Source organism: Cavia porcellus, unplaced genomic scaffold (genome assembly GCF_034190915.1).
Source record: "Cavia porcellus strain 051 isolate PalLab524CR breed Dunkin Hartley unplaced genomic scaffold, mCavPor4.1 scaffold_12, whole genome shotgun sequence".
NCBI classification, from domain to species: Eukaryota; Metazoa; Chordata; class Mammalia; order Rodentia; family Caviidae; genus Cavia; species Cavia porcellus.
In genome coordinates this window covers 84,066,193-84,079,450 of record NW_026947495.1, presented here as the reverse complement: position 1 = coordinate 84,079,450, position 13,258 = coordinate 84,066,193, and the positions used below count along the sequence as shown (strand labels likewise).

Below are 13,258 nucleotides of genomic sequence, written 5' to 3'. Positions count from 1 at the left end.
AAAGAATCAATCAATCAGAGAGTTGGTTCTTTGAAAGAATAAATAAAATTGATAAGCCCCTAACCAACCTCATTTTAAAAAGGAAAGAAAAAACTCTAATTCATGCAATAAGGAATGAAAGGGTGAAATCACTACACTGTGGAAATAATGAAGATCGTCAATACCTACTTCAAAAACCTCTACTTTCATAGGCTTGATAACACAGAAGAAATGGACAGATTCCTAGAAACTTATGAATTACCAAAGCTGGATCAAGAAGATGAAAAATTTGGGGCTGAGGATTTAGCTCAGCAGCATAAGCGCCTGCCTTGCAAGCGTGCAGTTGTGAGTTCAATCCCTGGTACCAATAAAAAAAAAAAAAAAAAAAAAAAAGATGTAAAACTGCTGAATAACCCAATTTCAGTTAATGAAATTGCAAATGCAATTAAATCCTTACCAATAAAGAAAAGCCCAGGTCCAGACGGATTCACTGCACAATTCTATAAGCAATTCAAAAAAGACTTAATGCCAACACCTTCAAACTCTTCAATGAAACTGAAAGGGAAGCAATTCTCCCTACCTCATTCCTGGAAGCAAGTATAACTCTAATACTAAAACCAGAGAAAGACCCAACCAAAAAAGAGAACTACAGGCCAACTCCCTAATGAACACAGATGCAAAAATTCTCAACAAAATATTGGCAAACAGAATGCAGCAAGTCATCAAGAAGATTATACACCACGACCAAGTGGGATTCATCCCAGGAATGCAAGGATGGTTCAACATACACAAATCAATAAATGTAATCCACCATATCAATGGAGCCAAAACGTAAGAATCACATGATCATTTCTATAGATGCAGAAAAAGCTTTTGATAAGGTCTAATACTTATTAATGATAAGAACCTTCCAGAAAATTGAAATAGATGGTCTTTACCTCAATTTAATAAAAGCCATCTATGACAAACCAACAGCCAGCATCATATTAAATGGCCAGAAACTGAAAGCCTTTGCCCTAAAATCAGGAACAAGAAAAGAATGTCCATTATCACTACTCCTATTCAGTATAGTGCTGGAAATACTAGCCAGATAGTATAAGGATAGGAAAAGAAGTTAAATTATCATTATTTGCAGATGACATGATATTCCTCATAGAAGATCCCCAAAACTCCATTGAAAGACTCCCAGGTATAATAAATAAATTCAGTAATGTAGCTGGATACAAATTCAACACTCAAAAATCAATAGCTTTCCTATACACAAACAACAAAATCACTGAGAGAGAAGCCACACCCTTCACAATAGCATCCAAAAAAATGAAATACTAACAAAAGAAGTATAAGATCTATTCAGGGAAAATTATAATACTCTGAAAAAAATCAAAGAGCACCTCAGAAAATGGAAAGACATCCCTTGTTCATGGATAGGAAGAAGAAATATTGTGAAAATGGCCATTCTCCCAAAATTGTTATGGAGATTTAATGCAATCCTAATCAAAATACCACTAGCATGCTGTGGTGGTTCATACCTGTAATCCCAACACTTGGGAGGCTGAGGCAGGAGGATTGTTGTGAGCTCAAAACCAGCCTAGGCTACAAAGTGAACTCAAGGCCAGCCTGAACTGCGGAGAGACCCTGTCTCAAAAAATCAAACAAACAAACAAACCAAGATCTAGCTATTACAAATCATGCTGCTATAAACATGGGTGCGCATATATCACTGTGGTATGATGTCTTCAGTTCTTCTGGGAATATGCCTAGAAGTGGAATAGCTGGGTCAAAGGGGGCTTCCAGTCCCAGCGTTTTCAGGACCTCCAGCCTGACCTCCACAGTGGTTGCACAATCTGCACTTCCACAAACAGTGCAGGAGAGTTCCTTTTTCTCCATAGCCTCTCCAGCATTTGTTCTTGGTGGTTTTCTTTATCCTGACTATTCTTTCTGGAGTGAGATAGACTCGTACTGTGGTGTTAATTTGCATTTCTCTAATGACCAATGTGTTTTTCTAGTAATTTGTTTTGTTTTTCCCTCTAATACAGAAAGGATAAGTATACATGTAGAGGCTTATTCATGTGTACTATTTTGCCTAAACAGTTTACGAGAATCGGCTACCTTGAAGAAAAACAGACATTATGATATCCATTGCTGATACCGTATCATCATGCTGTGAAACACAGTAATAATATTATTCTTTGTTCAGAGTCATTTTAGTCTGTTTTGTATTGTTTAATTTCAACATACATGAAGGCATAGACAGCTATTTTGAAGAGAACAAGAGACATTATGGCAGCCATTGTTGACTTCTCTGTTGTCTGGTTTTGAAGGCCTGTAATGCCTTCATCACTCTGTTCTGATCAGTTTAATACTATTTTGTTTTGTGTCTATTCATTGTGAGTGAAGATACGGACAACTATTTAGAAAAAACAAGAGACATTATGGTAACCGCTGTAGATCTCCTGTTGTCTTGCTTTAAAATCTGTATTACTTACATTGTTTTCTTCCGATCTGCTTTGTTCTGTTTTGTTATGTTTAGTTTTACCCTCTTAAAAATAAAATAAAATTAAAATAAATTAGTAAGCTGTTTAGTGAGCTTATTAAAAAGATAAAGTATTTTTACTAATAAAATTTTAAGGAGTGTAAAGAAAAACAATAAACTAATTGAGTTAAGACAATTCAAGAATAAGGAACAGGAAAATGATGTCAAGTCCTTGTTTTGTTTTGTTTTCTAGAGACAGGGTCTTGCTATGTTGTTCTCACTGGCCTTGAACTCATTACGTAGGCCAGGCTGACCTTGCATTTGTGGTGATCCTCCTGTCTCAGTTTCCCAAATGCTGGTATTACAGGTGTACACCACCACACCCGGCCAGGATGTCAACTCTCATCACATCTCTTAACATAGTACTTGAAACTTTAGTCTGAGCAATCAGTAAAGAAACGAGCGAAGGGGAAAAGCAACCCATAAAAGTCAACAGCATCCCTGTACATCAACAGCGAACCCACTGAGAAGGAAATCAAGAAAACAGATTCATTCACAGTAGCTTCAAAAAAGAAAATATCTATTAATTAACCTAAGAAAGTAAAAGACTTCTATCATGAAAATTATAGTATTCTTTAAACAAAGAAATCAGAGGACATCCTATATCTGGATAGGCAGAACCAATGTTGCCCAAATGAACAAAAATGGTATGTTGATTGAATGCAATCCACATCAAAATATCATTCTTCCTGGAATGCACACAAAAAAAATCCTAACATTTATATGAAACCAAAAGAGATTCAGGACAGCAAAACTAATCCTGAGCAACAAGAACAAAACAGGAGGCAACACAGTCCCAGATTTCAGGTTATATTACAAAGCCACAGTGATAAAAACAGCAAGGTACTGGCACGAAAACAGACATGAAGGTCAAGGGAAAAGAACAGAGAAGCAGAAACAATCCGAAGCACATTCAGCCAACTGATCTGCAACAAACGGACTAAAAACATACACTGGAGGAAAGAAAGTCTCCTTAACAAATGGTGCTGGGCAAACTGGTTGCCCACATGCAGACAAATGAATGGAGACTTGAATCTCTCACTATGTACCAAAATGAAATCAACATGGTTCACACACACACACTCACACACAGATATTTATATATATATGAAACACTAAGTCTGCTGCAAGACTGTCCTAATCACTTTTCATTGCTGAGACACACTACTGGACACCTGCAGTGTAAATGAGGAGAGACTTATTTTGGTCCATGGTTTCAGTCTGTGCTCTGCTGGTGGCTCCATGGCAGAAGCAGCACATGGAAGAACACAGTGCAGTGGTTGATTGATTGGGTCAATTTGAGACACTTAGAGGCTTAACTAAATGGGCTTAGAACTCTACACCCAAGGGTGTAGAAGAAGACCCACCCTGGGTGGCTCATCACCTAGAGGTATAAAGGGAAGGAGGAAGGATGAATGCATCCCATTCTTGGGAGAAGCTCCAGTCTTCACCTTTGGCTCGGACATCGTCTCCTGGCTTCCAGTGTAGGCTCTGCAGCTTTTCCTCACAGAGCCTTCGGCCTTCTGTCGCAGACCCATCAGCCTGCTGGTGTGGACTTGCGTGAGACACTAAAGTGAACTCCAAACCTTGGATTGAATCCTTCTTCTATGCCTCCAGGGTGCAAACACCCTCTGCATGCTTCCTCACCCAACTCCGTGGCTGACCATCGTAAGCCAATCTTGTCATTTCTTATACATTTGTGGATCTCATGTTATATATTTTCTCTAGTAAAACCCTAATAGTGAAGGAAATCAGCTCAGGTCATGCCACCCAGGAAGCAGAAGGAGAAGGGAAGGAGATAAACCATTCTAGGTCCTGCTGCATGAGCTGACTCTTCCAAGCAGGACCACCTTTAACAGCAAGTCAGATGCATCACTTCGATGATCCAGTCCTTTTCCAAAAGCCCAGCTTATGAGTATCTGACATCAAGACATAATCTGTAACAAGCGGTGAGCTCTTGATGGCACAGAACCCCAATTATACAAGAAATAACACCAATAATCATGAGTGACATCACATCAAATTAAATAGCTGCTGCACAGCACAAAGCAGACAGAGAGCTGAAGTCCTGAAAATGAAGGGGGAAGCTGCTCTTATCCACACACAGACACAGAGGCAAACAGACTCAGGCACACCGGCTCGCCCACCCATACACAGGGTCAGGAGCAGAACCAAGACTGGCATCCAGGTACCCCTGACCCCATGCTGAGGCCACTGCCCTGCAGAACATGAGCCCAGGTCTCCTGACCACTGCCACGGACAGGCCACGCTGGCTCAGCCCTCTGCAACCCACTCACCATCTGGGCTTTGGGAATCTGGTTCCGCAGAAGGAAGGTCAGCTCCTTCAGCTCCTTCGTGCTGATAGCTTCTGACAACTCGTAGAGCAGTTTTCTAAGACACATATCCAAAATGACAATGAAGCTTCACATAGCAAGTCTGGGTTTCCACACCCAGGACTGCCGTTCAGAGAATGCACACCAGGAGTGGAGAACCTTGAACCTCACCTTACAGATGCAAAACAGATGCCTAACTTCTAGGTCAGCGGTCTGCTTCAATTAGGATAACACAGCAGGCTCTGAGCCTAGTGCTAGCACTGTTCTATACCAGAAAGACATGGAACACGGTCCCTGTGTGCCTGCCCCTCTCCTGACCCCGTTAAGAAACTAGGGTTCTCTTGCGGCTCCTGCCGAGGGTCACCCACTCTCACCAGGGAAAGCAAGGCACAGCCCCAGCCAGGCCCATCCAGGCCCAGGAGACCAGTGTGTCGCCCGCAGCACATCACACCCGCATGCCAGGTGACTTGAGGCCTCCTGGAATTCACCCTGTGCCTTTGAATGTCAAGGCCACAAAGCACCCCATGGTGTGGCTCTCCGGTGGAGATGCAGGTCAGTGGATGTGGCCCAGAAGAGCTCGATGCCCACAGAGTGACCTTGTGAGCAAAACTCCTATGTTACATTTTACTTTTCTGCATTTCCACCCAAACCCACAGGAGAACATTAACCGGACAGGAGTGAATGATGGCGCTCCCTTCCCGGAGGCACACAACACTTTTCTCTTCGCTGATGGGATTCCAAGTTTCCATTAGCCCTCCTTCGGGCGCTCTGGGGTCTCCGAGGAAGAGGGGTCAGATGCAGAGGCAGAGGGTGGGCGTTTGGGACACAAGCCAAGCACAGGGAAGCTGGTCCAAGTCAGCCTGGGTCTAGAGTCAGCTGACCCCACTGTTGGGCTCCCCAGCAGGTGAAACCCAGGGGTCTCCCGACTTAGAATCTCTTGGGTTTTCCTCCAAAGAGGGAGAGGAGGAAAAGATTTGACTTCCTGCTTCGTTTCAAAGCACTGCAATCTCCTCACCTGAACAGGGACAGCCTCCCGCGGGCTGGCAGCTGCTGCTCCACCGACTCCCTGGTGTACCCCAAGCGCGACAGCAGCGCGTGCTGCTTGATGACATACAGAAGCTCAGCCAGGAAGAAGGGGTCATCCTCCCTGAACAGCTCCTGCACCAGGAGGAGGTCGAACAGATCTAACGCCGAGCTGCAGCTCTCCAGCCGCTTCTCGAAGACCAGGCCGGTGCAGAGGAACTTTAGGCCCTCCACGTCCTGCGCCGTCAGGTTCGAGTCGATGTTCAGAAGCATCTCCTGAAAGTGCATGCCGCTTTGCTCTTCTGGACTGGAGCCCAGACTTTGACGTTTCAAGGCCATGGCCAACCTGAGCTCAAAGGACGGAGGTGGGGCCAGTACTGGGGAATGATAACTCCCAGCTTGCTGAGTTCCTATACGTTTCCTTGGCCCAGTTCTGGGCTCCACAGATACCTACAAAAAAATAAAAGTCACTATAACCCCACCACAAAATCTGATGGCCTGCAGAATTTCACCCCAACAAATGGAAGTCACCTTCCATATGGGGATTTGAAGGGAGTTTTTGCTGGGACTCAGTTTATCCTGGTTCTCCGAGTGGAAAGGCCAGGAGTGGAGAGGACACAGCGCCATCTCTCTGACCTGGGGACTGCTTAAGAGCTCTTATACCCAAACCCGTTTCCACTGAGTGGCTGAGTAGCACGTGGTCTCCTAGACTTGAAGCTGTGGAAACCACTTCAGAAGGAGCAACCATCTGAGCACTGTCTCAAGGGGTGACCCCTTGTCCCAGGCTATGGACCTGAGCAGCCAGCCTCTGTCTCACAGGCCCAGAAGCCACAACCCTGGACCCCAGCCCACAGGACATTTCTAGCTAGAACATGCTCAAGTCAGCCTAGGAAGTCATGAATCTCGTAAACCAACGTAGACTATGAATCCTTCATCCTAACCAGAGAAGCAGTGCTCTGGAGCAGCTTGGTGTATACTTATGTGGAATGTGACTGTTGAGAGAAACGAGAGCATATATATTTTTAAGGAATGAATACAGAGCAAAAAAAAAAAAACAAATAGTAAAGAGTGGAACAGTGGTAGATAAGATAATGTAAGTCCTCTCCTGTGATCCTGTCTGAGTTTCTTTAGCTTTATGCAGTGAAGACGTATGACCTGGTGTTGGGAGAAGCCCCAGGCACAGCAGCCTGTCCAGCACTGGGGAGACACAGGGCACAGGCGCCAACGCCTGCAGGAGTTCAAGACCAGCCCAGCAGCACAGTGAGGAGAAAGAAAGCCAGAAGGAAAGGGGAGAGGAGAGGGGGAAGGGGAGACAGAGGAGAGGAAGGGACAGGGATGAAGGAGAGGAGCGGGGAGGAAGGGACGGGCGGCAAAGCTGCCCTCTGAAGCCGTCCTGTCCCGTCCCGGGGCCTCCTCTCCGGAGCCCCAGGTCCAGGGCCTCTGCTCTTGTCACAGCTTCGTCTAAAACATCATCGGCTTTGGGGTGTCCAGGAGATTCTGACCTCCAGCTTGGATAAATCACCTGGTCTTGACGTCTGGCAGCTTCTCTTTCTGTCTTCTCCTTTTCGGATGGGGTCTCACCGCGTTGACAGATGGCTCTCAAATTCCTGAGCCCACGCGATGCCCCACCTCGAGCCGAGCCGGGGTAAAGGGCTGTGTGGAGCCTTCCTGGCTTTCAACTTTCATTTTCTTTGGCACCGCAAAGAACCCCGGCAGAGCCGACGCCGCACGGACAGGGCGCGCCCCCGCGCCCCCCGCGCCCCCGCGCCCCCGCGCCCCCCGCGCCCCCGCGCCCCCCGCGCCCCCCGCGCCCCCGGCTGCCGGCGAAGGAGCGGCCGGGCCAGGGGGGCGGCCGGCGGCTCACCTACCTTCCCTCCGCGCCCCGCCGCCCGCCCGGGTGGGCCGCAGGAAAAGCGCCTGCAGCAAAGCAAGCTCCGGATCGGAGTCCTCGCGGGCAGCTTCCGTTTGCGCGGGAAGAAAACTCCCGACTCCCGACTTGCTGCGCTGGAAACAACTGGAAACTGGAAACTGGAACCCCGGGCTGAGTAACTCGATCCTCGCTTCCTGCTGATGTCACCGCAGCTGTCCGCCGGCCCCAGGCTTTCCCGGGGTTAAGCATCCCGGCAAGCAAGCAGCGTCCCCTAAAGGCAGAGGTGCTCCTCTCTCTCCTGCGGACCCCAGAACCAGAGAGGGGTACACCAGAGGCCCAGGGGGCCCAGCTCCTCCCTCGGGTCTCAGCACCCAAAGAGGAAAGGGTGACCTGTGCGTCCTCTGCTCGCTCTCGCCGAGCGCGGGAACCAGACGGCTCCCAGAACAGCTGGCGCCTTCCTTCTTCTTAGGTCTGCTCATGTGCATGTGAACATTTTAATTACGTCCACATACAAACAAAATAGGTAAAAGCCAAACAAGGGACAGTGGAAGACAGCCCATCTGGGGGTTCAGCCCAAAGTGACCAATGTTTAAAACTGTCCACCCACAGTGTGGTCAGGCTGGCAGGAAATAGGCTGTGAAGACACCTGCAAATGACAAAGCCACGAAACACTCCCAAACAGCCACACTGCACCTAGTACAAGCAGTCAGGATTTGTACAAACATGTACTCACTGGATCACCCAAACAGCCCTGTAAGAAAAATAATACTACTGTGAGCCCTGTTTTTGGCAGGTCAAATCCACAGCACAGAAAGGCTCTGTCACTTGGTCCCTGGCCTTCTGTGCTGCTGGGAAAGGAGAGGGCTTCGTGCTTGAGGACTCAGACACACGCAGAAGGCCAGTCTGTGCCTCCATGTGCAGGGCTTATCCCACAGCAGTGTGCCGCAGTGGATTGGCTTAGGGTTTCTAAAAGATCAAGATGCAAAGCTGGGCATGGTGGTGCATGTCTGTAATCCCAGTACTCAGGAGGCTAAACTGAACTGCACAGCAAAACCCTGTCTCAAAGCGACAAGAAAAACAAAAAACAAGCGCTACCTATTGTTCTAATCCATTCAATTGCAAATATTCACTCGTCAGGCCGCTTGGGGGCAGTCTTGTGAAACTACCACTTCCCTTCACCCTGTTCAAGGGGCAGGAACTCAACTTTTGTTCCATGATCATAGGAAGCATTTCCTATAGGTGCAGGGCTAAACTGGGCACAGCAGGAAAGCAGAGTGCCACCTAGGGCTGTGCTTCACAGCTCTCGAATGGGCAGCTCAGTGTTCTGCCTTGGACCGTGCCAGATTCGATGTTACTTAGCATACTCTGCAGTGTGAGGACAGCACCTAAAGGCGTCAGGGCCCCGGCCACACTGCTATCCGAATCCATTGACAGAGGAAACTGACCGAGGCTCCGTGAAGCACAGTGTCCATTGCCATCCTGAAGCCAGGGAGAGCTGGGCACCCAGGGCCCAAGCCCAGGTCTCTCTGACCCCAGGACCTTGGGAATCTGTCCTCAGTGCCACAGGAGCTCCAGGGAAGGGGAATGGGGGGCCGTGGGGCAGAGCAGTCTCCAGGGAAGCAGCTCTCAGCCTGGCGCCCCTCCACTAGAGGACAGATATGGACCATGCCTCGAAGAGAAGCGCCTCACAGCTGGAGGGCTGCAGTCTGTGCCTCCAGCGTGCTGTGTTAACTGCACAGTTCCTGAGCTGAAGCAAATGCTGGTCCTGGGCCTCCTTCCTGGCCCAGTGCCACTTGAAGGACCAATCACACCTCAGAGCCCTTTCAAGTGCAGGGGAAAGTTCCTGCCCGTGTTTGTTTCCACTCTGGGAGGTGGGAACAGGGGGTGGAGTTGGTTTTCCTCTCCACCTAGACCCTGGTCCAAGTTCTGCACTCTCTGCTCAGTCACTGGGCAGCCTGGAAAAGGGCGAGTGTTAGGCTACTGCTTCGTGTTCCCTCAGGCAGCTATGAGCACAGGGTATGGGCATGAGGGCCTTCTAAAGAAGCCTGAGGTGCTGGGACGTCCACCGCACCCTGCAAGGGTCCTCAGAGGGCCCCACAGTGACCAGGTTATTGATTCACTACTCTGGCTCCTAAGGCCATCTCATGCATACATGCTTGCACACCATACTCACACACACACTCGCATACACCTCGAATCACTGCATACCCTTCATCCCAGACCAACCCTGACTGCTCCTGTGTGGCACGGCAGTCCAGAGAGGCTAAGCTCTGGTGGGGGACTTTGTGACCGAGACACCAGCATGGTGAGCTGCCAGGAGATTGTAGACAGAGCAGGGAAATACAACCTATTTTATATGCACTGTGGGACCAAACACAGAAGCAGTGGAGAAATTCTGGAGTGTCAAAACCTCAAAATTTCATAAGACAGGATTCCCCAAGTGTTATGTTAGGAAGAACTCGGACAACCAACTAAGTAGATTGCTGCTAAAATTTTTTTTAAAAATCAATAAATAAAACTAACCTTCTACTTAGAGATTAATTTATTGTTTCTAGAAAAAAACGTGGGGGAAGCTGCTTTTTATTTGTTTTGATAATTTTCAAAAGAGGCTTCTCTACAAAAATCTTCAATGCAACAAATGATGAGAAATGTCGCTGGTATCAGCGTATGCAAAAAAGGAGTAAAGAGACAACACGTCTCGAAATGGTCCCCATGGAAATGTCACATGAGCTGCCAGCTGACCCTGAACGTTATGTGGAAATGTAAATCAGTGTATTCAAAACACTGAAAAGAGGGACAAAGTTCCAAATTTCAAAACTTATGACAAAGTTACGATGAGCTGGACAGTGTGCTGTGAGGATGCGAAGACACGAGTGGGACCTACAACAGAACTAAGCGGAGGACTCAGCTCTTCCACTCATGGCCAGGTAACGTGTGACGCCGGTGACCAGGTGATTCATGAGGAAAATAGTCTTTTCAGTAAGTGGGACAAGTGGATATTTGCATATAGAACAACAAGACAGGCATCACACTTAATAAAAACTCAAACTGGATCAGAGAGCTGAAACTGCAAAACTCTCAGAAGAGGGGGCTGGGGATTTAGCTCAGCGGCATAACACCTGCCTTGCAAGCAGGCGGTGGTGAGTTCGTCCCTGGTACCGATTTAAAAAAAAACTCTCAGAAGAAAATATAGGAGGTGCGCTACTTCACTACCTTGGGTTAGGTGGGACACAAAAGGCACATCAGCACCCTAGAAAGAATGGCCGATCAGTCTGAGACTTTGCTGCTGTCAGGGACACCAGTCCAGAAGTAAACACATAGCACAAAACAGCCGAGACACATGCTAATCTTGTATCTGTTAAGAGACTAGTGTCCCAAACACAAAATGAATACTTACAACTCAGCAATACAAAACACAAACTCCATGCATAAATGAGAAAGGATTTTAAAAGGGTTTTTGAGGGGCTGGGAATTTAGCTCAGCAGCATAAGCACCCCCCTTGTAAGCAGGCAGCCGTGAGTTCGATCCCCGGTACCAATAAAAAGGAAAAAGACAAAAAAAGGGGAGGGGGTTTGTTTAGTTGGCTGGTTGGGTACTTTTTTCCTTTCAGAAGTCTGTCACTCTGTAGTGCAGGTTAACCTCTAACTCGATATGTAGAAAACCTCTTGCCTCAGCCTCCAGAGTGCTGGGGTTATAAGTGTGTACCACTATGCATGGCTAAAAATTTATTTGTCCAAAGAAGATGCACAAATGGCCAACAGGTACCTGAAAAGATGTTCATTTAGTATTGTTAGTCGTCGTGGAAGTGCAGATCACAACTAGGATTTACTTGTGCTGAGCTTTACCTTGGGGAGGGCCTAGGGAGGCACAGAAATAAAACTGCACTCCACTGCAGCAGGCCTATCAAATGACTGCAGGAGATACAGAGCAGAAAAAAGATGATCTTGGTCTCTTTCTCCTCACTGGGACAGAACACTGGATTTAACAGAGGAGCGGTTTATTTGGGCCCATGATTTTAGAGGTTTCAGCTGGCTCCAAGGTAGAGGGGCCTCGGGGAGGACTGGTGCTCAGGTCTAGGGGCCAGGAAGCAGAGCACACGGAGGGAGGAGCTCGGGAGAGAGCCACATCCGTCCTTCAAGGCCATGCCTCGCCTCCACTCACCCGGCTCTAACCAGCCCCACTGCCCAGAGGCAGTCAGCTGGGTCTGCCATGAACCGGTCACCTTCCATGGAAGAGATCTGCATGAACCATGAAATCTATTCAGGAGAGGGGGCAGTAATTGCAACTGAAGTGATAAGGGACTTCATGGGGAATGGAGGGAGGTAGCATTTGAACCAGACTCTGCAGGATGTTTTTATTCTGGGGTCAAGTGGCAAAGTGCAGTTCAGGGTGGTCCAGGAACATACGAGGACCAGGACCAGGACCCTGAGTCAGTGTGAGGAGCACCCGAAGCTGGAGATGGATCACACACGCGGGGCCAAGCAAGGCAGCCCCGAGGATACAGAGCGCCCGAGGCGAGCCACGGGAACAAGGTGCTCCAGCTGCAAGGATACACGGAGCGCCCGAGGCGAGCCAGGCAAACAGGCTGTTAGGCAGAGGGATTTCAGCTGACAGCAGCCTCCAGTGGGTACAAAAAAACACGTTGCAGTCACCGGGTGGTTCCTTCTCCCACCAGGAGAGGAGAGGAGGCTCCACTGACCTCAGCTTCCTGCCCGCTGACTCTGGTCTCCATTTCTTTTTTTTTTTGTCTTTTTCTTTTTTTATCGGTACCAGGGATTGAACTCACGACTGCCTGCTTGCAAGGCAGGCATTTATGCTGCTGAGCTAAATCCCCAGCCCTGGTCTCCATTTCTTCATCCTCCACTGTCCCCCTGTTGGAGTTTCAAGAGCTGTGCCAGATGCAGCAAGTCAGCAGCTGAGCTATACATGACTGAGCCCACACCATTTGGAGGGAAATCCTGAAGAAGCTGAAATGAAGCTACAGACTTGAGAAAGAAACGCTTTGTGTGTGCAGTCAAACTGCAAGCTTTGGGCTACGTGCTGGAGAAAGTGGAAGGATTCTAAGGAGTGACCAAGCTGTCTGAGGACTCTTGGGTTGCCATGTGAGCTGAGAAATGTTGGGAGAGGTTGAGGCAAGACAGCGTGAGGCCACTGTCACAGGTCAGTGGAAGGTGACAGAGGCAGAGGAGATGCAGTGTGGACAGACAGTAGATACAGGACCGCAGATTTAGACGCTAACTGGATAGGGTGACAAAATTGAGGGTGGTGTTCTTAGTGGAACTTCTGTAGCAGAATACCCCAGAGAGGGAGAGAGGGTTCAGTGTCTCCGCAGAATCCAAGGACCCTGGCTCAGCAACTAAAGTCAGCATGAGCCCTGATCTTGAAGATCTGGAGGAATGGGAAGGCAATATGCAGATGGTGGACTAGTAAATGGGAAGGAGGAGGTAGAGAAACACAGTCTGAAATTCCTGTAGAATGGTGGCTTGAGGACGAGTTTATTTCATGTGGGAGGCGGAGCTT

At 48.1% G+C, this 13,258-nt stretch overlaps 1 protein-coding gene across 2 annotated transcripts in view; it reads right to left on the bottom strand.

Moving 5' to 3' along the window:
- The window catches only part of Casp10 (caspase 10), a 30,256-nt gene extending 22,128 nt beyond the window's left edge, over nucleotides 1-8,128 (bottom strand). The window contains exons 1-3 of one of the 2 annotated variants that reach the window (XM_063259548.1): nucleotides 7,737-8,128; nucleotides 5,861-6,318; nucleotides 4,810-4,903 (exon numbers count right to left, since the gene is read on the bottom strand). In XM_063259548.1, the coding sequence (XP_063115618.1) occupies nucleotides 4,810-4,903; nucleotides 5,861-6,207 (441 nt within the window). In that variant the 5' untranslated portion in view covers nucleotides 6,208-6,318; nucleotides 7,737-8,128. Of the gene's footprint in view, nucleotides 1-4,809; nucleotides 4,904-5,860; nucleotides 6,319-7,390; nucleotides 7,599-7,736 lie in introns of those variants that run through there. The other variant, XM_013145231.3, reaches the window with a different exon arrangement.
- Nucleotides 8,129-13,258: the final 5,130 nt, after the last annotated feature.